A 22642-nucleotide genomic window follows, 5' to 3' on the forward strand; every position below is an offset into this window, starting at 1 on the left:
GGCACAATCACGGTCCACTGCAACCTCCAACTCCTGGGCTCAGGTGATCTTCCCACCTCAGCCTCCTTAGTAGCAAAGAGTACAGGTGTGCATACCACCAGACAAAGCTGAGTTTTCTATTTTTTGTAGAGATGAGATTGAATCATGTTCCCCAGGCTGGCCTCAGCAATCCTCCTGCCTCAGCTTCCCAAAGTGCTGGGATTACAGGCATGAGCCACCATGCTGAGCCCACAACCTTCTTTATCCTTGGTAATTTTCCTGGCTCTGAATTCTACTCAGTCTGATATTAATATAGCCACCCTAGCTTTCCCCTGATAGTGTTTGGGCGGTATATCATTTTACATGCTTTCACTTTTAACCTGTCTACATTTATTTTTAATTTTTATTTTTTTAAGATGGAGTCTTGCTCTGTCACCCAGGCTGGGGCACAGTGGTACAATCTTGGCTCACTGCAACCTCTGCCTCCTGGGTTCAAGAGATTCTTTTGCCTCAGCCTCCCAAGTAGCTAGGATTATAGGTGCATTCACCGCACTCAGCTAATTTTTGTATTTTTCATAGAGACAGGGGTTTCACCATGTTGGCCAAGCTGGTCTCGAATTCCTGACCTCAGGTGATCCGTCCACCTCAGCATCCCAAAGTGCTGGGATTGCAGGGGTGAGCCACCGCACCCAGCCTAATCTGTCTACATTTAAAGTGAGTTTCTTATAGAGAGTATACAATAGATGGCTGCAGGAATTTATCTTTAAAGAAAAAAAAGTATACACTAGAGTCTTGCTTTCGCAACCAACTGGAAAATCTGTCTTAATCAGTGTGTTCAGACCATTTTCATTTAACACATTTAGGAATGAAGTCTATCATCTTGATCGCTGCTTCTATTTGTTCTATCTACTCCCTGTTTTTTCCTTCTGTCTCTGTGTTCACTTAGATCAGCTGAATATATTTGTATGATTCCATTTTATCTCCACTATTGGCTTATTATTTATACTTTAAAAAATGTTTTTAGTGGTTGACCCGGTTTTACAACATATATAAATAATCAAAGCCTAGCTTAGAGTAAGTCATAGCATTTCATATGTAGTGTAAAGACATCAGAACAGTATACTCCTAATTACTGATCCTTTCTGACCTTTGAGCTAATTTGTCATACATTTTATTTCACATACTATGCCCAAAACACAAAATATATTGCTAATATTTTTGATTTATGTTAATCTTTCAGAGAAATCAGAAAACAAAAAATATTTTTAAATAAAAACTCTAGCTCCAAGACACTTATTTGTACAGATCCAAATGTCTAATGTCATACCCCTTCTTCCTGAACAACTTCCTTTAATATTTCCAGCAGTGCAGGTCTGATGGCAATGAATTCTCTCTATTTCTGTTTCTCTGAGAGAGTATTTCTCCTTCATTTTTGAAGATTATTTTTGCCTGGTGCAGTGGCTCACATATGTAATCCTAACATTTTGGGAGGCTGAGGAGGGCAGATCACTTGAGCCCAAGAGTTCAAAACAAGCCTGGGCAACATGGTGAAAACACATCCCTACTAAAAATACAAAAAATTAGCTGAGCGTAGTGGCATGTACCTGTAGTCCCAGCTACTCAGGAGGCTGAGATAGGAGGATCAATTGAGCCCTGGAAGCAGAGGTTGCAGTCAGCGAAGACTGCATCACTATACTCCAGCATGGGCCACAGTGTGAGACCATATATAAAGAAAAAAAGAAAAGAAAAGGAAAAGATTATTTTTGCTGTGTATGGAATTCTGGGTTGAAAGGATTTTCTCCCTTTTGGCCCTTTAAAGATGTGCTACATAAAAATTAGCTGGGCACAGTGGTACATGCCTATAGTCCCAGCTACTCGGGAGGTTGGGGCAGGAGAATCATTTGAACCCAGGAGGCGAGGTTGCAGTGAGCCAAGATCACGCCACTGCACTCCAGCCTGGGCAACAGAAGGAGACTCTGTCTCCAAAAAAAAAAAAAGATGTACTGCATTTATCTTTGAGTCTGCACAGTTTCTATTAAGAACTCTGCTTTAATTATTTTTTTCCTCTGGAATTAGTCTCTTTCCTCTGACTGCCTTCAATATTTTCTTTCATATTCTGCAGTTTGACTATGACATGCCTCGGTGTTTTTCTGTCATATGCTTGGTTTGGGGTATGAGCCATTTGTGTTCTGAGCTTCTCAGCTCTTTGGTGTCCATCATTACTTTAAAAAAAATTTTGGTCATTATATCTTCAAGTACTTCTTCTGCCCCATTTTCTTTCTCTTTTCCCTCTCAGACTTTAATTACACATTCAGACCACTTGATATTGTCTCACAGCTCATGGGTGCTCTGCACTATTTTTTTCACACTTCAGCTGTATTCAAGTTCACAGACTTCATAGCATTTCATATGTGGTGTAAAGACATTAGAACAGTATACTCTCAGAAATCACTGATCCCTACGCCAAGTTTAATAATGAGCTTGTTGAAGACATTTTTCATCTATGTCACTGTCATTTTCATTTTCAGGATTTATTTTATTTTCTTACTGTCTCTATCTACTGAAATATACTACCTGACCATACAAGTTGCCTGCCTTTTCTACTAGAGATCTTAACATAAAAAACAGTTATTTTCAATTCCACGTCTGGTAGTTCCAAAGAATTTGGTCTTAAAAATGTCCTGTCTCAATGGAGTGTTGTTCTTCCTTCCTTCTTTTTATGCCTCAAAAGCTTTTCTCAAAGCAGGATATCCTCTGTAGGACAGCTGAGACTGCGGTAAATAGTTCTTATGCCTGGGAAATGGGCCCGCCTTTCCTTCTGCCAGATCGTTAGTGTGTAGAGGTTGAGTCAATCTATTGTCAGGACAAGAGCGTGGTCTGGAATTTATTGCTGCTATGGTTACCCCACAACGGACCACCAGCTTCAAACTGTGTTAGGGCAGCAGCTGGTTTGCCAGAGGATATTTTCCTCAGTGTCTGTTTGGCCTTCAGCTTTTGGTCTTCCTTTTATACTGCATCTGAGCTGGCCTGTCTCCAGGCTCTTGCACCTTTCACAGAACTCCACTGTTACCTGTCAGTCCACAGCTGTTAGCCTCATATGGGCAGGAAGATTCTCTGACATTAGGATTAAGCCTTGGTCTTGGGCAAACACTGTCTTCCTTGGTGCCCAGGGTGTGGCCTTCTCAGTGCTCCTGCCCTTTCTCCTCCGCTAAAGTTTTGGGCCTAGCGCATGTTCCTGTCCCTCGCCAAGGACAAAGGATTTTTTCTGTTCTCTTTCCACAGTGGTTTAAGGCCCTTATAGGAGCAAAGAAGGGAAGAAGGACTCAGACAAGTCTTCGTGTCTTTCCAAAATGATCTAGTGTCCCCCTCCTCCAGGGGGAACAGTAAGGGACACTTTCTCAGTACAAACACCCCAGCCTCAATCCTTTTTGTAAGCATATATGAAATCTGTGGAGAAGAGCCTGTGAGTGGATACAAATTCCCCTGTGTCTGAAGCCCCCGAGACGATCTCTGTTTTCTTACTGGTCCACACTAATTTCATTAAACTTTAACTGAATTCTCCTGCATGCTGTTCACTTTGTCTCAGGTAAACAAGCATTCATGGCTCACCTTTCCATGGGGGGAGACATGCCTGTCTCTCCTTACAGTCTAGGTTGGGTCATTGTCCTGCAACCCCAGCTAACTGATAAATTCAAGAAGATTATCAGCGTGCAGGTTTCTGGGGTTTATTGTTGCTGTAAGTGTAGGAACAATGCTTTCTCTAGCTTTCTCCATTCTAAGTAGAAGCTAAAAGTCCCCAACTACCTGCTTTTTAGCCAAACTTTAAAGGCTATGTAATGAATGTGACTAGCTTTGCTAACTACAGGCATATATGAAAGAAAATAATTTCAGGTCAAACTTCCAGCTCAGAAATAAAAATACCTCTGTAATCCCAAAATATGCAAAATTATTGTTTTAAAATGTATACAATAAACAGAATTTTACATGTCAAATGTATTATTATAGCTGCTGAAGAAACTATATCATACAAAGGAATAGTTCTGGTATTTTGATCAATGGGTTAACTTCTAATTTATCAACATGTGAAAACTGTATTTCTGTAGAATAGGTGTTACATATCTGTGTAACAACTCAACTGTGTACTTCTATCTATATAACAATAAAGGCAAAATGGGAAAAAGTACATATGAAAAACGTACCTTTTACACATGGGTTGATTTCATTCACTGTGCTTTCTACCAAGGCTTACTCGCACTGTAAAATTTCAGTTCCTTGAAGACTGAAATTACTTTGCTTTTCTACCTGATATGCACATAAGCTTATATACCACAGGCCTCTTGTGACACAATCACAGAGGTAATATTACCTACATAAATAGTGGCAGCAATGGCCTGGAAAGCTGATCTGCATATTAACGTACAACCAAAAAGAATACACAACAGTATACATTTTAATGGCACAATGGAATTGAAAGTACACTTTAAAATTTTTTATTTAACTATTTACTTTTGCTTAAAGTCACTGGGGCTATTTTCAGAGAAAAGTCCCAAATAAAATCTCTTCAATTTTTTAAAATAAAACATGTATACTTAATCCCTGCCTTTCCTTAGCACAATGCTGTAGCAATATTTAAATATGACATCTACTACGTAAATGTATCACAGCTGCATAAATACTTAAGATGAATACTGGAACACAGGGTCAAATTTTAGAGGTACAATCTCACAGGATCTCAAATTTAATTACTTTTTAACAGATGTGGGGACAAAATGTTCAGCTGACAAACAGAAATAACCTGGTTTTCTTTAATTTTATAAAATGAGTGAAAGAAAATGAATTTTTAAAACAAGACAATCTTTGGCTAAGCATGGTGGCTCACATCTGTAATCCCTACACTTTGGGAGGCCAAGGCAGGAGGATTATTTGGCCCAGGAATTCAAGACCAGTCTGGGCAACAGAGCCAGGCTCTCTCTCTGTTTATAAAAATTAATAAAATAAAATAAAAACAAGATAATCTTTATGTTCTATGAGGTTGGCAAAGTCAAGTAAAAACACCCAATCAGCATTTGTGAGGACATGAAGAAACAGATTCCTTCTCATTTACTACTGTGGAGGTATAAATTGGTCTAATTTTACTATAGAGATTTGGTAAGGCATTAGTATTTTTAAAAGTATGTCTATCTTTTGATCCAGCAATTCAACCTCAAGAAAATGTACACACAGCACTATTTATAACATGATAGAGCAAAAAATAATACCAAAAAAAAAAGCAAGCTGGCCCGGGCATGGTGCCTCACGCCTGTTATCCCAGCACTTTGGGCGGGTGAGGCAGGCAGATTACTTGAGGTCAGGAGTTCAAGACTAGCCTGGCCAACTTGGTGAAACACCATCTCTATTAAAAACACAAAAAATTGGCCGGGCATGGTGGTGCACACTTGCAATCCCAGCTACTCAGGAGGCTGAGACAGGAGAATCTCCTGAACCTAGGCAGCAGAAGTTGCAGTGAGCCAAGACTGTACCACTACATTTCAGCCTACGCAACAGTGCAAGCAAAAAAAACAGAACAAAAACAAACAAAAAAAACTTTCCATCTGTGAAGTTATGTCTGGAAATGCGCCAGAAAAAAACTGTTTTAGAGTATATCAACAAAATAGAATACCACATAGCCATTTTTAAAATAATCTAAAGCAGCATCAGCCCCACATCAGGGACTCAAAAGTGGTAGCTACTACAAGAATCCTTTATTCTTAAGATAAAGGTGAAATTGTTTAAGTTTCCAGTAAGAAAAAAGGTACCAGTAATGGGGAAAAAGACTGACACTGGAATTCTCATCAGAATACCAAAAGCAATAACATCACTGCAAAAAGCGCAAATGTGGCCTGCGACTGCTAAACTGGCTTTGTTTCTTTGCTATCTGTTTAAACAAATACAAAACTATAAAACCACTGAGTCAGTGACCAGATAGATAAGCAAGTAACCAGCTAAGTAGAATTAAAACAACTAGCACTGTGGGTACCATTTTATTTTTCCAATACTAATAACAGTTAACATTACCATGCTCTTACTTTCTACCAGATTCTGTTCCAAGTTCCAAGCACTTTTATTTATATTCCCTCATTTAATCCTCAAAGACAATGAGTAACAATACTATTATTTCTATTTTACAGATGAGGAATCTCAGAGAGGTTAAGTGTCTTGCCTAAGCTAGTAAGGGGCCGAACGAAGATAAAAACTACATGGAGTGAGTAAATCTGTTGTAGAGTAAAAAAATAAAACACAAAATTAAAAAAAGATAAAACCTACAGTCTAATTCCTCAGCACTGACCTCTTCACTATCACATTTATATCACCTTTAAATGAATAAGCTCTTGATTTAAGCAAAGAAATGCCTTTGAAAAATAAGATGCATGCCTAGGTCCAACTACTCTGTGTTCACTTCTACACTGGATTAAAAAATTTACTACACAATCAACTCCCTCCTCACTTGAGCTATATTTCAGTTCAGGACAAGGCTTCTATTACAGACAGAACCCTCGGTGTGCCTGGAAGTGTGCGCACTCGAGATTTCCTCTCTGTGGCTAAGGTTGCCACCTAGTGGAACAAAACGAAAATCTGCATCAACACAAAGCATAAAGGATTCTGAGGCACAAAAAGGGGAGGGGGGAGACGAATGTTAAAACCTGTGTCAATTTTCAATGGGTCTTCCCTGGAAACACACATTCCTTATATCATTAACAAAAAATTGTTTTGTTTTGGTTTTTTATTACTGATTTACGTAATACTGGCACTTTCAACTAAAAGACTGGTGGCACCTTACCCAAGGTTCCTGCATGTGGCCGTTCCCTCTGGTGTCTCTACAGCACCATGTGAACACCAAAATGACAAAATGCAAACAGCTGAACTATGCTTCCTGTGTCATCCTATCCCCACAGCCTGGAAGGTTAAGGACTGCAACCTCATTCACTATGATCTTCCTTCCACCATCAAGTATGCGGAACGACAAGAGCCAGGCAAAGGAGTCTGGAGACAGTGAGTCTCAATTTTCCTCTATTCTATCAACGTAAACTGGACCCTTAACCAAGTTTCCAGCAAGGCAAGTTTGTTCTACAGGGAACATTTGGTAATGTCTGGAGATACTTTTGGTTGTCACACTGCAGGGAAGCTGAGCTTCCTGTTGTATCTAAACAAGCCAGGGATGCTATCAATGCCGTACAATGCACAGGACCACCTCGCATCAAAAAAAAATCACTCCACCCCAAATGTTAACACTGCCAACATCAAAAACCCTGCTTAACTTCCACCATCCTCCTTAAGGGGGACACAGATCAGTGAAAAATACCAGTTTATAATAGTAATCTGAGCCTATAAACCCAATTCTGTTTAACATAAAGTACTTTAATACACATTTTCTAGGAATATACAATGTTTATTGTACGCACAATACAGAATTATTTACCGTGATAAATCATAGAAGAAATGTACTTTGTATTTTTCAGAACTTTACCAAGAATTCTTTACCACTTAAGGAAAACACCAGTTATGAAATCTGAATTGCCAATACATCACATATATTAGACCATCTGTGGCTATCATCTTCATAGTGACTTTCATTTCTATTCCATTTGCATTCTAGGATAACTGCTTGAACATTTATACATTTTTGAAAAAAAAATTTTTTTTTGAGATAGAGCTTTGCTCTGTCACCCAGGCTGGAGTGCAGTGGCATGATCTCGGCTCACTACAACCTCCACCTCCCAGGTTCAGGCAATTCTTGTGCCTCAACCTCCCAAGTAGCTGGGATTACAGGCATGTGCCACCATGCCCAGCTCATTTTTGTACCTTTAGTAGAAACCCCAACATGGGGTTTCACCATGTTGGCCAAGCTGGTCTCATACTCCTAACCTCAAGTGATCTGCCTAAGCCAGGCCTCCCAAAGTGCTGGGATTACAGGCTAAGACACCACGTCTGGCTGAAATAAATTTTTAAATCATAAAAACATATTTTTACTTCTCCTTTACACTGCACTTAGGGATTACACTGACTCTTTAAGAAAGTATGTTTATCAGTAGGTTATATTATCTATGAACTTAATTTCACAAGTGCAAAGATGATGTTACAAAGCATTTGTTATAAAAAGTGTTCACTGTCTTTGGGAGGCCGACGCGGGCAGATCACCTGAGGTTGGGAGTTTAAGACTAGCCTGACCAACATGGAGAAATCCCGTGTCTATTAGAAATACAAAATTAGCCAGGCATGGTGGCATATGGCTATAATCCCAGCTACTAGGGAAGCTGAGGCAGAAGAATAGCTTGAACCAGGGAGGCAGAGGTTGCGGTAAACAGAGATTGCACCATTGAACTCTAGCCCGGGCAACAAGAGTGAAACTTCACCACAAAACAAAAAAGAAAAAAAATGTTCATTGAATCTGGTGAAACAAAAACCACTCTAGAAAAAAAAAAACAAAGGCCTTCCTACAGTCTTTGTCATTCCCCCTGCCTGGATGCTTGCCTTACAGTCCCACACGTGGACACTATGCTGACTCCTGGCAAGGCTAGCTCCACCTCATTTATCCTGTTTTAGTTCAGTTCACCTTTTTTTTACAGAGGTTGTATCTGAACTTCACCACCCCCACCTTACCACAGAGCTCATTTATTTCCTTACTAGCATTTCACACAATCTGCAAGACTTTCAATTTTTGTATATTGCCCCCCTTCAGAATGGAAGCTCCAGAAAGACAGGGACTGAGCAATCTTATACCCTATATTTAGCAAAATGACTAGGGCACTTAGCAGGAGATCATTAAATATTTATTGAATAAACAGGCTTACAAATAAACATTAATAGATTATAACAAAAATCCCAGAAACTGTCAACAAGGAAATAAAAAGACAACCAAGAATAAAAGAATGAAAAGAAATTATACCATTTCCAAGTAAATGATGGGAAGGTTACAACACATAATAAAGACAGTAAATGTAAAATGACGGAACTGATTCAAAAGTTAAAGCCGGCGGTATGCCTTCTATGGAAACACCTAAAACCAAAAATACAGAGAGAGGCTAAAAGATGGGCAAAATACATCAAATTTTTAAAAAGCCAGAGGTTAAGAGACTCAGATGAGATAAAGCCGGACCTCAAGGAAAAGAACATTAAATACAACCAAAAGAGACACTTTATAATGATTTTGAACACAATTCTTAAACTATGACTGCCAAGAACATTTATAAACTAAAAACTCTGCTTGAAAATATAACAAAGCAGTAACTCCAGGAAATATCAGGGAAAAAAAAGTAAAAGTTGTGAGAGATTCTGATGTTTGCTCAGTCATTGCTTAGATCAAGCAGTCAAAAAATAAATATGTATATAGATGAAAAGCTGATAGATTGTATTTTCTATTAAAATGAAAACATGACAAACAACAAAAATAAGTAGTTCACAAAGAAACAAAGAAAGAATAAATACAAAAAATGTGGAATAAAAAGAGAAAATAAAGTCCTAAGGCTACACTATAAAATCGCACACTATTAAATTTGAAATTTTAAAATGAATGATTTTCAGGGAAAACACAAATTATCAAAATTGACTCACAAGATAGAAAACTTAAAGACATAAGCAAATAAAACATTAAGAATGTTGCCAAGAAAGCAACAAGCCAGATGTATATGCTTCCACATTTTTAAGGAATTTACTATTCTCATAAGAAATGAGTGGGGAGGGGAAGAAAAACTTTTCTTTTTATGAACCCAGCATAATAACCATAACTAAAATCTGACAAAGCACACAAAAAAGAAAACTGACCATACTGAAACCATATTTAGTGTCCTAAATACACTAATATAAAAAACCTATAAATACGTAAAGCCAAAAAAAGGTTATCCTATGAGTATAAGGATGGTTCAATACTAAGAAACATAGTAGTCCATTTCACCATAAATTAAATAAGTTAGCAACAACAAAGATCTCAAAAGATGCAAAAATATTTTCTCAATTTACTTCTGCAATATCTTCCTGATCTCTATGGCTACTTCATAAAAAATACATAGCCAATGTGTAAGCTACGTAAAGGTATTTGCTTCAGCATTGTTAAATATTTTAAAACCCATTAATCAGGTACACACAGTGGAGTACTAATCAGCCATACATCATTATGGAATATTTGTAACGCTGAGAAAGCAAACTAAAAGAATAAACATCAAATTACTTACAGAACTCGTTCCTGATTATGTAAGATTTTACTAACAAGCATTTTATCACAGGACATGTATCACATATGTGATGCATGTTTAATAGTAATATTAAACTCCAGCATATGTGATGCATGAGTTTAATGTTTAATGTTACGATTTTACTCTATGTACTGCTACACTGTTATTGTTTTCTAGGGGGGAAAAGTGAAAACTCATTTTGCCCCTATGAGCCATGTAATAAGGAAACAGGAAAGAGTTTAGGCCAACAAAGGCCATATAAAATGACAAAGGCCAAATAAAATGACGGCGATAATATTAAGGAAATACAGATAAAAGATACACAAACAGGAAAAAGCAGAGCAAAGTTAAAACAATGGTATCCACAGAAAGGGTACACAAGGGACAGTGACAGCCTAGTGTGTGGATTACATGTGAGCCTCCCACTGCTAAACAGTGTATTCCTCAAATAACCCCAAAGAAATACTATTTAGAAATTCTAGAGTTTCATGTGCACTCTTACAAAGCTACTGCAATCTCTTTCCTATCAACCACTTGCCTCAAGTTAGACATCTTTTTACACAACAGACATTCTACACTATGCTGCCATCTGCAGAGCAGACTTAACACTAAAATTCCCACCGAGAACATTTAAATATGATGTTTGTTGAAGGCATCAAAGTAAATGATGGAGAAACTAAAACTGAACTAGTGATATAACTATATTGGGAGAGGAGTGATAAGTACAGGAAAGAGAAATGACAGTAAGTCACACAATGTTTAAAGTNAAAAAAAAAAAAAAAAAAAAAAAAAAAAAAAAAAACAAGAAACAATAGCATAAGCATATTTAGCAATTGGGAACAAACTGAAGAACCCAAAATAAAACTAGTTAAGTAGCTGCCACAAAAGAAAGAAAAGCTAGAGTAGGGAAAGGCATGTCTGCCTTTTATTACAGCATTTTACTCTCTGAACTTGCAATACTTGTAAGTTTTTTTTAAGTATTGCAAATATTTTCCAAAATGAGTCAATTATGCCTAAGAATAAAGGAATCAGTTATTTCTTAGAGGAGTATTTTTTTTTAAGCTCAGAAATATCTTAAATGGTTTTTAAACTTAAAAAAAAAAAAAAAAAAAAAAACAAGGTCTCACTCTGTCACTCACTCAACCAAGGCTGGCGTGCAGCGGCACGATCAGCTCACTGCAACCTCAAGCTCCTGAGTTCAACCAATCTAACCTCCTGTCTCAGCTTCACAAATAGTTGACCACAGGCATGTGCCACCAAGCCTGGCTATTTTTTATGTTTTTTGTAGAGATAGGGTCTCACTTTTTTGCCCAAGCTGGTCTTGAACTCCTGGCTTCAAGTGATCCTCACGCCTTGGCCTCTGAAAGTGCTGGGATTAGAGGCAGAAACCACCATGACCAGCCTTAAATGTTTTTAAAAGCAAAGGCAACGTTCCAAGTAACGAAGTCTAAAAGCAATATAAAAATTGCCAAGCAGTGCTGAAGTCTTTGTTCAATAGGCACCAATCACTACAATGGATAAGTTTACTACATACTTGCTGTGTTATATACAAAAGCTTATTAGAAACAGCACCATCAAACAACTGGAATACTGCCGCAAATTTTTATTTAATTAATATTTATTATCAACCAATTCCCTGTAAGGTACTCAACTGGGATTTTCACAAAAATACAATTTCCTAAAACAACTTCGGGCAAACTAAAGCCCTATCTACCAGAACCACAAGCCTGGATATCTACAGTCAGATAGTCAGAAAACAAAAGGAAAACTTAAGGTTACTGCACAAATCACAAAATCAAAATCAAGACATTTACTCGCTACTAGAGGGATAAGACTTATAAATATATTTGTTATACAAAATTACTAATTCAGTAGAATCTCTTTTATTTAATGCCATACAGAAGAGCCAATAGGACTACCAGGCAGGCCACAGCAATAGTCTCACATTTGGAGTTTATTAGTATTTTGCTCTATGTACTTTAGTATTTTACTGTTAATTTTCATTATTTTGAAATTTTATAAGTAAACTGATATTCAATTATTTTCCTGCCATTTTATAAAACTTCCACAGTAATACAAATTTACAGTAAAATACCATTACATTTGCTAAAATGGCAATTTCTACTTGAACAAGAAATTTTTCATCATTAAACCTTTGTTTAATGATGACAAGTTATTGACCAAAATTTAAAACTAAAGTCCAAATATAGGTATTGTACATTTAGTAAGAGACCTGACATACAGCTTAGCATCCAACTCCACATTTCCAAAAAGAAAAACATCATCTCCTTCCTATTCAATTTGATAACTGAAAGATTCATAAGGTAAGAGAATACCATTCATCAATAAAAGTTTATTCTTTTTCCTATCCTGCAACAAGCTTTTGTATCAGGATATGAACTTATATTTGTAAAAGTATAAAAATAAAGAAACAAACTCGTTTGGCACAGCTGAGCTACAAACATAAGAAATCCTGAACTGAGATGTTAAGTATAATTAACCTAAAATCTTTCAAATCACATATTTCAAATTGCATTCTAAGAAACAATATGTTAGACATAGGGGCCACTGGCTCTGTTCTCAGAGATGATAATGCTAAAAAACCAGTAGGATTTAAATTATAATTGTATTACAAATATAAATTTTATCACCATAAAATTGTAATATACTTGCAAACTAAAGAAAGTATAATACAGAAAGACTCACCTTCATCCACAGAAAACTGACAGCTCTTATCATTGAAGAAAAGTATTTTCTTCTTATCAGGACGATTTACAAATAATATCTGGTCCCCCAAAGCCTTAAAGATAGATAAAACAAAAATTTTTCAGTTAACTCCAAATTACCTCACCAAAAAAAATTTTCACACAATAAAGGACTTTCATTTCCTTAACCCACTCAGTGTACCACCATAGGGTCCACTGGACCCAATTTTAGTTTTTGTTTTGTTTTTAAGAGACACCCAGACTGGAGAGCAGTGGCACAACCACAGCTCACTGCAGCTTCAACCTCTCAGGCTCAAGCAATCCTCCCACCTCAGCCTCTGGAATAGCTGGGACCACAGGTGCATTGCCACCATGTCTAGTTAATGTTTTTAAGTTTTTCTAGAGAAAGGGTCTCACTATATTGCCAGAGCTGGTCTTGAACTACTGGGCTCAAACAATCTTCCCACCTCAGCCTCCCAAAGTGCAGGGAGTACAGGCATGAGCCACTCCACCAAGCCCCAATTTTAGTTTTAGAGTTTCTTTCTTGAGCACTGTTTTTGGTTTGCTTTTTTTCTTTTTTTTTGAGACAGAGTCTCATCCTGTCGCCCAGCCTAGGGTGCAACGGCACGATCTGCGCTCACTGCAACCTTCTATCTCCTTGGTTCAAGCGATTATCCTGCCTTAGCCTCCTGAGTAGCTGGGACAACAGGCAAGTGCCACAACGCCCACCCAACTTTTTGTTTAGCAGAGACATAGTTTCACCATGTTGGCCAGGCTGGTCTCGAACTCCTGACCTCATGATCCACCCACCTTGGTCTCCCAAAGTGCTGGGAATACAGGCATGAGCCACCTCGCCCAGAAGTTCTATTTTTAAAAAATTAGTATTTCACAACTTGTATTCTTAGATGTCTTCCAAAGAACAAAAAGAAAATGTGTTTCACTTAAAACAGAATAAAATTCAATCTTTGTTGCAATTACTATTTGGGTCCATGGGACTCTTTTACTAATCTAAGATGCATAATGGAATCTTGGTATTCTTACTTTTCCTCTACCTTGAGATATTTTGCTACTTACTCATCATTACCCATCAATTATTTCCATTTGTGCTTTTAAAATCCTAAAATAGTAAGAAAACAGAAGAATGATTAAATCACCTAGAAATGTGATGCAATGGCAAAATATCATGGGCATCCTTCTGTTTGCTTACCGCATTGCCCAAAGTATTACATTACACCTTTTCAATAACATATAAAAGATTGGAAGAGTCGTCTTCTTGTCTTTTTAACTTTCATTGAGCACACCTGACAAAAAAATGTTGTTATTTTCTACCCTTGAGAGCAAAGACAAGAAAACTGACAAAGGACATTTCACAATTATTAGATGAATCAAAATATGAATGCAGAAAGTCAAATAGCAGCACTCTAGAGTATCTGGTAAAAATTCATCATACGAATAAAGTCTCAAGCTATGATCTTTAGATGACAATAACACAAGTGAATAATCTCAAGCTTAAGAATCAACAAGTCAACAAGATGCTTCTAAATACAAAATGGAAATGACATTGTCATCCCGTTATTCAACTGGAAGATTATCACACAATATTTTGTGACAAGAATCTTTATCATCTCACTTTGCTAAAAGGATATGTGATAGTATTCCTTCTTCTTTTCGATGTGTGTTTGCCGAAACTTACTTGATACAGGAGTTAAATTCTTAATAAAACCTCTAATAAAGCTGTTTTCATCATTCCATTATTCTTACTCATGTAAATTATTCATGAAACGGCTTAAAATAGTATAAAAGTAACAGTCCACTAGATCCAGGTGGTAAAAAGTGATGACTACAGAATGAGTAACCCAAATCCCAAAATCTCAAATCCAAAATCCAGAACTTTTTGAGTGTTAACATGACATACAAAAGAAATACTTACTGGGGGGATGGGCATGGTGGCTCACGCCTGTAATCCATGCACTCTGGGAGGATCACTTGAGGTCAAGAGTTCAAGACCAGCCTGGCCAACATGGTGAAAGCCCCATCTCTACTAGAAATACAAAAATTAGCCAGGCGTGTGGCGGGTGCCTATAATCCCAGCTACTTGGGAGGCTGAGGCAGGACAATCTCTTAAACCTAGGAGATGGACATTGCAGTGAGCCAAGATCATACCCCTGCACTCCAGCCAAGGTGAAAGAGCAAGACTCCGTCTTAAAAAAAAAAAAAAAAGAAAGAAAAAGAAAAGAAAGAAAGAAAAGAAAAGAAAAGAAATATTGGAGCATTTTGGATTTCAGGTTTTCAGCTTTGGGATATTCAGCTGGTATAATGAAAATATCCCCAAATCTGAAAAAATCCAAAATGCAAAACAATTCTGGTTCCAAGCATTTCAGATAAAGAGATAGTAAAATTGTACATACGTAAAATAAATGAAGTAACCTGAAGGCACTGCTAAAAAAAATTAAAGACATGAATAAATGATAAGAATTCTGTGCTTATGTATTTAAAAACTTAATGCAGTTACAATTAATAACTGTATTAACTGATGGGGATTACACTGAATATGTAGATAACTTTGGGTAGTACTGACAGTTACCCAGTTTCACCATGTTGGCCACGTTGGTCTCAAATTCCTGACCTCAAGTGATCCGCCTGCCCTCAGCCTCCCAAAGTACTGGGAATACAGGTTGGCCTGATTAATGTCGCTTTGAAATCAGGAAGATTTCAAATGTAGATACATATTTAATATGTAGATAATTTTGGGTAGTATTGACAGTTACAATGTAATCCCTATCAAAATCCCAATGGCATTTTTTCGCAGAAATGGAAAAATCCATCCAAAAATTTATATGAAACTTCAAGGGACCATAAAAACAGCCTGAAATGGTTTGGATCTGTGTCCCCATCAAATCTCATGTCAAACTGTAATCCCAATGTTGGAGGTAGGGCTGGTGGGAAGTGACTAGATTGTGAAGATGGATTTCCCCCTTGGTGCTATTCTCCTGAGAGTGAGTTCTCGTGAGATCTGGTCATTTAAAAGTCTGTGGCACCCTCCCCACACTCTCAAAATGGAAACGGGCACCTGTAATCCCAGCTCCTGGGCCATGTAAGATGAGCCTGCTTCCCCTTCAACTTCTGCCATGATTATAAGTTTCCTGAGACCTCTCCAGAAGCTGTGTAGACAACAGCATCATGCTTCCTAGACAGCCTGCAGAACCATGAGCCAATTAAATCTTATCTTTATAAATTACCCAGTCTCAAGCATTCCTCTATAGCAGTGCAAGAATGGACTAATACAAAGCCAAAACAATCCTGAACAACAACAAATTGGTGACCTCACTCTTCCTGATTTCAAAACATACTACAAAGCCACATTAATCAGGCCAGGTGTGGTAGCTCACACCTGTATTCCCAGCACTTTGGGAGGTCGAAGGCAGGCAGATCATCTGAGGTCAGGAGTCTGAGACCAACCTGGCCAACATGGTGAAACTGCATCTCTACTAAAAATACCGTAACTCCGGCTACTCGGGAGGCTGAGGCAGGAGTATCACTTGAACCGGAGGCAGAGGTTGCTGCGCTCCAGCCTGGGTGACAGAGTGAGACTCTATCTCCACAAAAAAAAAAAAGCTACATTAATCAAAACAATGTACTACTGGCATGAAAAAAGACATATAGGCCTATGGAACAGAATAGAGAGCCCAGAAATAAACCTTCACATATATGGTCAAATGAATTTCCACATGGGGTACCAAGACTAAGACTATTCAATGGGCTTACAATTAAAAAACACACCAGCTGGGCTTAACAAGTTGGAAGTGAAGAAGAAAAGTCAGTGAATTTGACAATGGATTAATAGAACAGAAAAAAAAAAAAATTGAAATAAAAAGAGCCTCAGGGACTTGTGGTACAATATCAGGTGGTCTGACATGTATAATTCCATTACCAAGAAGCAGAGGAGATAAAGGGGCAAGTTTTCTTCTACAGGTAGCAAAAAGAATGAACCTGCTTAATAAGCTGACATTAATCAGTAGCAACTGTGACAAATGGAAACAAGCAGCTTTCTCCAGTACGTTTCAAATTTAAACCGGAAATGTAATCTGTATCAATAGGACTTTCATAGTGTGCGACCCCTGGTTGTGGGACCCCAACCCACGGAGGCAGGCCCCCAGTAGACATGAGGCAGGACACGTGGTGGCCGGTACCGACTTTATTGGGATCTCCGGGCGACGAATCGCGCGCGCTTTCTTTGTTCGGTCGACTTTATAGGGACAGAGGGCCTGGGGCGGTAGGAGAGCTGACCTGGCAGGTAGTAATTGGCTAGGTTGATTGCTGGGCAGGAAGCCTGCCGGGCGGGAGCTTGTGGGACGGGAGGTTACGGGAGAGCTGGTGGGGCGGATGGTGATTGGTTCAGTGGGCCGCTGGGTGGGAAGGTTGCTGGTCTTGGGTCCCGCCAGGATAGAGTGAGATAAGGGACCCTCCCTGTGGGGGAGGAAGGGCCTTCCTTTTCGGGAATTAGGCCCTTTCCACATGGCTGGGGAACGGGGCCAAAAGTCCTCTACCAGACACATAGATAGCCCCTTCAGGACTTCAAAAGAGCTAGGTTATTAACCAGTGCTTTTGTGTTTAATACTTCTAGTTCCTCAGGTAAGGAACATCTACTAGTGTTATAGAAGATGCTCTTATTTACAAACACAGCTTACAAGAGAAACTCTCTTGCCTTTGAGGAAAATTTTCCATAAATATCCTTAACAGTGTCACAATCATACAGCAACAACAACAACAGGAACCTACTAAAGTTACACAGAGATGGCTGCTCCCTCTCCTGCTCGGTGGCACAAGATAAATTTCAAATCTTCAAGTGGCTCACTATAACCCCATTTGTATATAATGGAAGCTTTAAAAACAACTGTTAAATGTTTGATATTTTAAAAACCAAGAAGTCATTATTCATTCAAATTATATCAAGACATAGAAAGAAAAGAGAGATTAGTTACCTTGACAGCTTTCTGGGAATTGGGCAGTGCTTCTTCTATGTCTTCTAAAAGAATTCCTCCTAATCCTCGCTGGTCATGCTGATCTAAGAGCCTGAGTAGGGCCTTCTTATCTCTCACGTTGTACTTGGGCTTGAAAGCATACTTCCCATCTATTACTTCAATTTTGGGATTGTTGACTAAAGCCTGTAACCGTGATAAAAATGGTAATATATTAACAAATGGAAACATAAATACTAAATTCTTTTTTTTTTTTTTTTTGAAACCGTCTTGTTCCGTCTCCCAAGCTGGAGTGTAGTGGTGCCATCACGGCTCACTGCAGCATACGCCTGCTGGGTTCAAGCTATTCTCCTGCCTCAGTCTCCCGAGTAGCTGAGACTACAGGTGCACACTGCCACATTCAGCTACTTTTTTTTATTTTTAGTAGAGACAGGGTTTTACCAGGTTGGCCAGGCTGTTCTTGAACTTCTGACCTCATGTGATCCACCCACCTCAACCTCCCAAAGTACTGGGATTATAGCCGTGAGCCACCTCACCCAGCCCATATATACATTCTTAATTCTACTAATTATTTTAAAATACAACAGTAGCCAAAACAGTGACAAATTAAAAGTACCTTATGAATACAAACTGGTAGGCCTAAAATCCTGGACATCCAGGATTCCAGAACAGATCGGCCTGGTGCTCACTTTTTACAAAGGAAAGTGTATTATTTACCTAAATTATTTGAAGAGAAATAAGCCATTTTAACAGAACTGCTTTGAAAAAAGCTAAATCCATATTCTTTTAGAAGTCAAAATGGGTACAAATCAATAAAACACCCACTAATATTAACAAAGTAAACTGAGTAGTGCCTATTCCACCCACTAAGTATAGCTTATCACATACTGGCATTATGTATAACGGGAGGGACATTACCCTTACTAGTCAATGGTCTTCCCCACCTGCTATCAACTGGCACTGGCAGCTGTGGAAGGAACTGAAAAGGACCAGACTAGCGCATACAAGAACTTTACCTATAATGGCAGCTTGAAAATGAAACTGAGTAGGAATGCAGGAATTACTGAATATGTTTCTAGTCAGTTCTGTTGTACAGCTAATATCAGAAAGAAAGCTCAAGAAAGAGCATCCCTATATATTTTCTTCTGCAGCTGCCAGCCTGCCCTGAAAGGAGAGAGAGAAGAAACACAGAAAGAAGAAAAAAGGGAGAACAGAATAGTAAAATGATCAAAGTAATTGATAACTATATGTTGGCAGTCTATGAAATCTCAAGGTTAGGTAAACCAGCAAATTTAAATGTGGATTATCATTGTCTGTATATCACTAATACAATGGGCTACAATGATACTGATTAATGGTCATGTTACATTATAAAAGTCAAGACCTATATTTTTCATGGTAAAAAACAAATAAATTATATGTTAGTAATTTTATATTTGGTTTCTAGAATCTATCTCTGGTCCTAGAAAGTTGTCTTCTTAGTTTTCACTTCATATTTAAATTCAAAAGCGGTAAACATCTGAATTTTTAAACGCTATTCATTTCCAAATTAGCATGGTCACTGAATGTGTTGGGGTTTCTTCAAATGGTATGTGTTCATACAGCCTTCATGACTTTTTTCCCCACATAAAGTCATAATAGCAGTAATTGTGCAACAAAATGTCTTCCCATCCCTGCAGTACCTAATGCTTTAAAATTTTCTAAAACAAAAACAATTCAATTTAAAAGCACACAAATTATAAATCTGGCAATTCAAACTAAGCATTAATTAATCTGTAAAAAACATAAGTGGAATTGGTACATTGACTTCTTTACAACTTTTACACAGAAGTTTACCTTTAACATTATGAAATAAATACATACATAAAAGTATATGAAAACCAACAAATCAGTATTATAAATGTGTACATCCAAAAAACAACCCTACACGATTTCTTTTAAGAAAAAGCAAAAACCATTATCAGATTTCACCATATTAAAAACATTCTAGACAAGGCCCAGTGGCTCATGCCTGTAACCCTAGCACTTTGAAAGACTGATCACTTAAGGGCAAGAGCTCAAGACCAGCCTGGCCAACGTGGTGAAATCCTGTCTCTACTAAAAATACAAAAATTAGCCTGGCATCATGGCGCACGCCTGCAGTCCCAACTACTCGGGAGGCTGAGGCTGCAGTGAGCTGAGATCATGCCACTGCATTCCAGCCTGTGCAACAGAGCAAGACTCTGTCAAAAAAAAAAAAAAAAAAAAAAAAAAAAAATTATAGTGACAGGAAATCTCTTAATAATCAAATAATTTTTTAACAATGTTTTAAACCTGTTCTTACCTCAGTCATTAGCCATTGTTTCTGCTTGAGTCCAATATCTAAATGCTGTGTTTCATCCAAAATTTCATCTAAGGTTAGAGGATGCGTATCTCCTCGCTGATGCCGTGTCTATTGAGTGAAAAAATTGTTATTAGAACATAATTTTAAAATGCTAGATGCCTTAAATCATAGTTACATGTATACAAATCTTTTCATACATAAATCTTTTCAGGAATGAAAAACATGTATTATTCCAGGTAGAATAATTATACTGATGAAGAGCACAGACTCTGAAATCAGTACTGGATTGAGACTCACCGCTCTATAAAATCAAATGATAAACTGACAAAAATATACAATTCATATCACAAAGAGCTAATCTGCCTAACATTTCAAGAACATCAAAAACCTAACAAACTAGTCCAGGCATGGTGGCTCACAGTTGTAATCCCAGCACTTTGGGATTATACTTTGGGAGGCTTGAGGCAGGGGAATCACTTGAGGTCAGGTGTTCGAGACCAGCAGGGCCAACACAATGAAACTCCATCTCTACTAAAAATACAAAACAAATTAGCTGCACATAGTGACGCATGTTTGTAATCTCAGCTACTAGGGAGGCTGAGGCAAGAGGATCGCTTGAACCTGGGAGGAAGAGGCTGCAGTGAGCTGAGATCATGCCACTGTACTCCAGACTGGGGGACAGAGCAAGGCTCTATCTCAAAAACAAACAAAAAAAAACAAAAAAAGGCTGGGCGCAGTGGCTCACGCCTATAATCCCAGCACTTTGGGAGTCCGAGGCAGGTGGATCACCTGAGGTCAGGAGTTCAAGACCAGCCTGACCAACATGGTGAAACCCTGTCTCTACTAAAAATACAAAACAAATTAGTTGGGCATGGTGGTGCACGCCTGTAGTCCCAGCTACTCAGGAGGCTGAGGCAGAATTGATTGAACCCAGGAGGAGGAGACTGCAGTGAGCCGAGATCATGCCACTGCACTACAGCCTAGGTGCAAGTGCCAGACTCCGTCCCAAAAAAAAAAAAAAAAGCTAACAGAAAGCCCAAAGACAGAAACACACAGATTACTAAAAATAAATGACCTTAAACAGATGAAAAGACACTCAACGTTCACCAAGTCATCTTATATCTAGAAACTCACCCTACAGATATACCAGCACCACAGGAAAGTGACTTATGGTTACTGTAACATTGTTTAAATGGAAAATACTAGAAATAACCCAAGCGCTCATAAATAGAAGACGATTAACCACAGCACATCCATCCTACTATACAGATGTTCATAAAGTAAATGTAAAAGTTCTCTATGTGCTAAATTGAAAAGATGTCCAGGACAAATTAATACGTTAAAAAACCTATGTATCATGCCAATCCAATGAAAACACACACACACACACGTAGATACCAAAAGCTAGAGAGGATGCAAAGGAACAGGAACTCTCATTCATTGCTGGTGAGTGTGTGAAATGGTACACTGCGGAAGACAGTTCAGCAGTTTCTTACACTAAACACTCTTAGCATTCAATTAATCCAGCAATCATGATCCTTGGCATTTACTCAAATGAGCCAAAAAATTCATGTGCATACAAAAATTCCCAAAGTTGCTTGTTACAGCTTTATCCGTAACTGCCAAAAGCTGGAAGCAACCACGATGTCCTTCAGTAGGTGAGTGGGTAAATAAACTGTGGTATTCACAGCCAATGGAATACTACCCAGTGCTACAAAGAAATGAGCTATCAAGCTATGAAAAACCATGGAGAAACCTTAAATACATAGTACTAACAAAAAGTAGCCAATCTAAAAAGGCTACATACTGTATGGTTCCAACTACTGACATTCTGGAAAAGGCAAAACCATGGAGACAATAAAAAGTTTAGTGGCTGCCAAGAGTTGGGGGGAGTGAAGGAGGAACAGGCAGAGCCCTAAGGTTTTTTAGGGCAGTGAAAATACTTAGTAGCATACTATAGTGGTAGACACAGGTCATTATATATTTGTATAAACCCACAGAAAGAACATCACTAAGAGTCAACTCTGGACTTTGAGGGGTAATTTGTCAATGTAGGTTCATCGATTGTCACAAATGTACTCTTCTGGTGCACGATGTTGACAGTGGAGGAAGCTGTGGGGGGATGGGCAGAGAATGGATGAGAATTCTGTACTTTCCACTCAATTTTGCTGTGAACCTAAAACTGCTCTAAAAAATAAAATATTTTTAAAGTAAATAAGAAAAAAGTATGTTAAAAAAACATAGGCAGGCCGGGCGCGGTGGCTCACGCCTGTAATCCCAGCTCTTTGGGAGGCTGAGGCAGGTGGATCACGAGGTCAAGAGATCGAGACCATCCTGGTCAAAACGGTGAAACCCCGTCTCTACTAAAAATACAAAAAATTAGCTGGGCATGGTGGCGCGTGCCTGTAATCCCAGCTACTCAGGAGGCTGAGGCAGGAGAATTGCCTGAAC

The 22642-nt window shown here is 38.3% G+C and overlaps 1 protein-coding gene across 1 annotated transcript in view; it reads right to left on the reverse strand.

Annotated features, from left to right (window-relative positions):
• Positions 1 to 22642, reverse strand: part of GTF2E2 (general transcription factor IIE subunit 2) — an 80041-nt gene that overhangs the window by 14845 nt on the left and 42554 nt on the right. The window contains exons 4-6 of the mRNA XM_017535912.1: positions 20192 to 20299; positions 17872 to 18054; positions 12891 to 12984 (exon numbers count right to left, since the gene is read on the reverse strand). Coding sequence (XP_017391401.1) covers positions 12891 to 12984; positions 17872 to 18054; positions 20192 to 20299 — 385 coding nt within the window. The remainder of the gene's footprint in view (positions 1 to 12890; positions 12985 to 17871; positions 18055 to 20191; positions 20300 to 22642) is intronic.

The sequence above is a fragment of the Cebus imitator genome, unplaced genomic scaffold (assembly GCF_001604975.1).
Source record: "Cebus imitator isolate Cc_AM_T3 unplaced genomic scaffold, Cebus_imitator-1.0 Scaffold5, whole genome shotgun sequence".
Lineage (NCBI taxonomy): Eukaryota > Metazoa > Chordata > Mammalia > Primates > Cebidae > Cebus > Cebus imitator.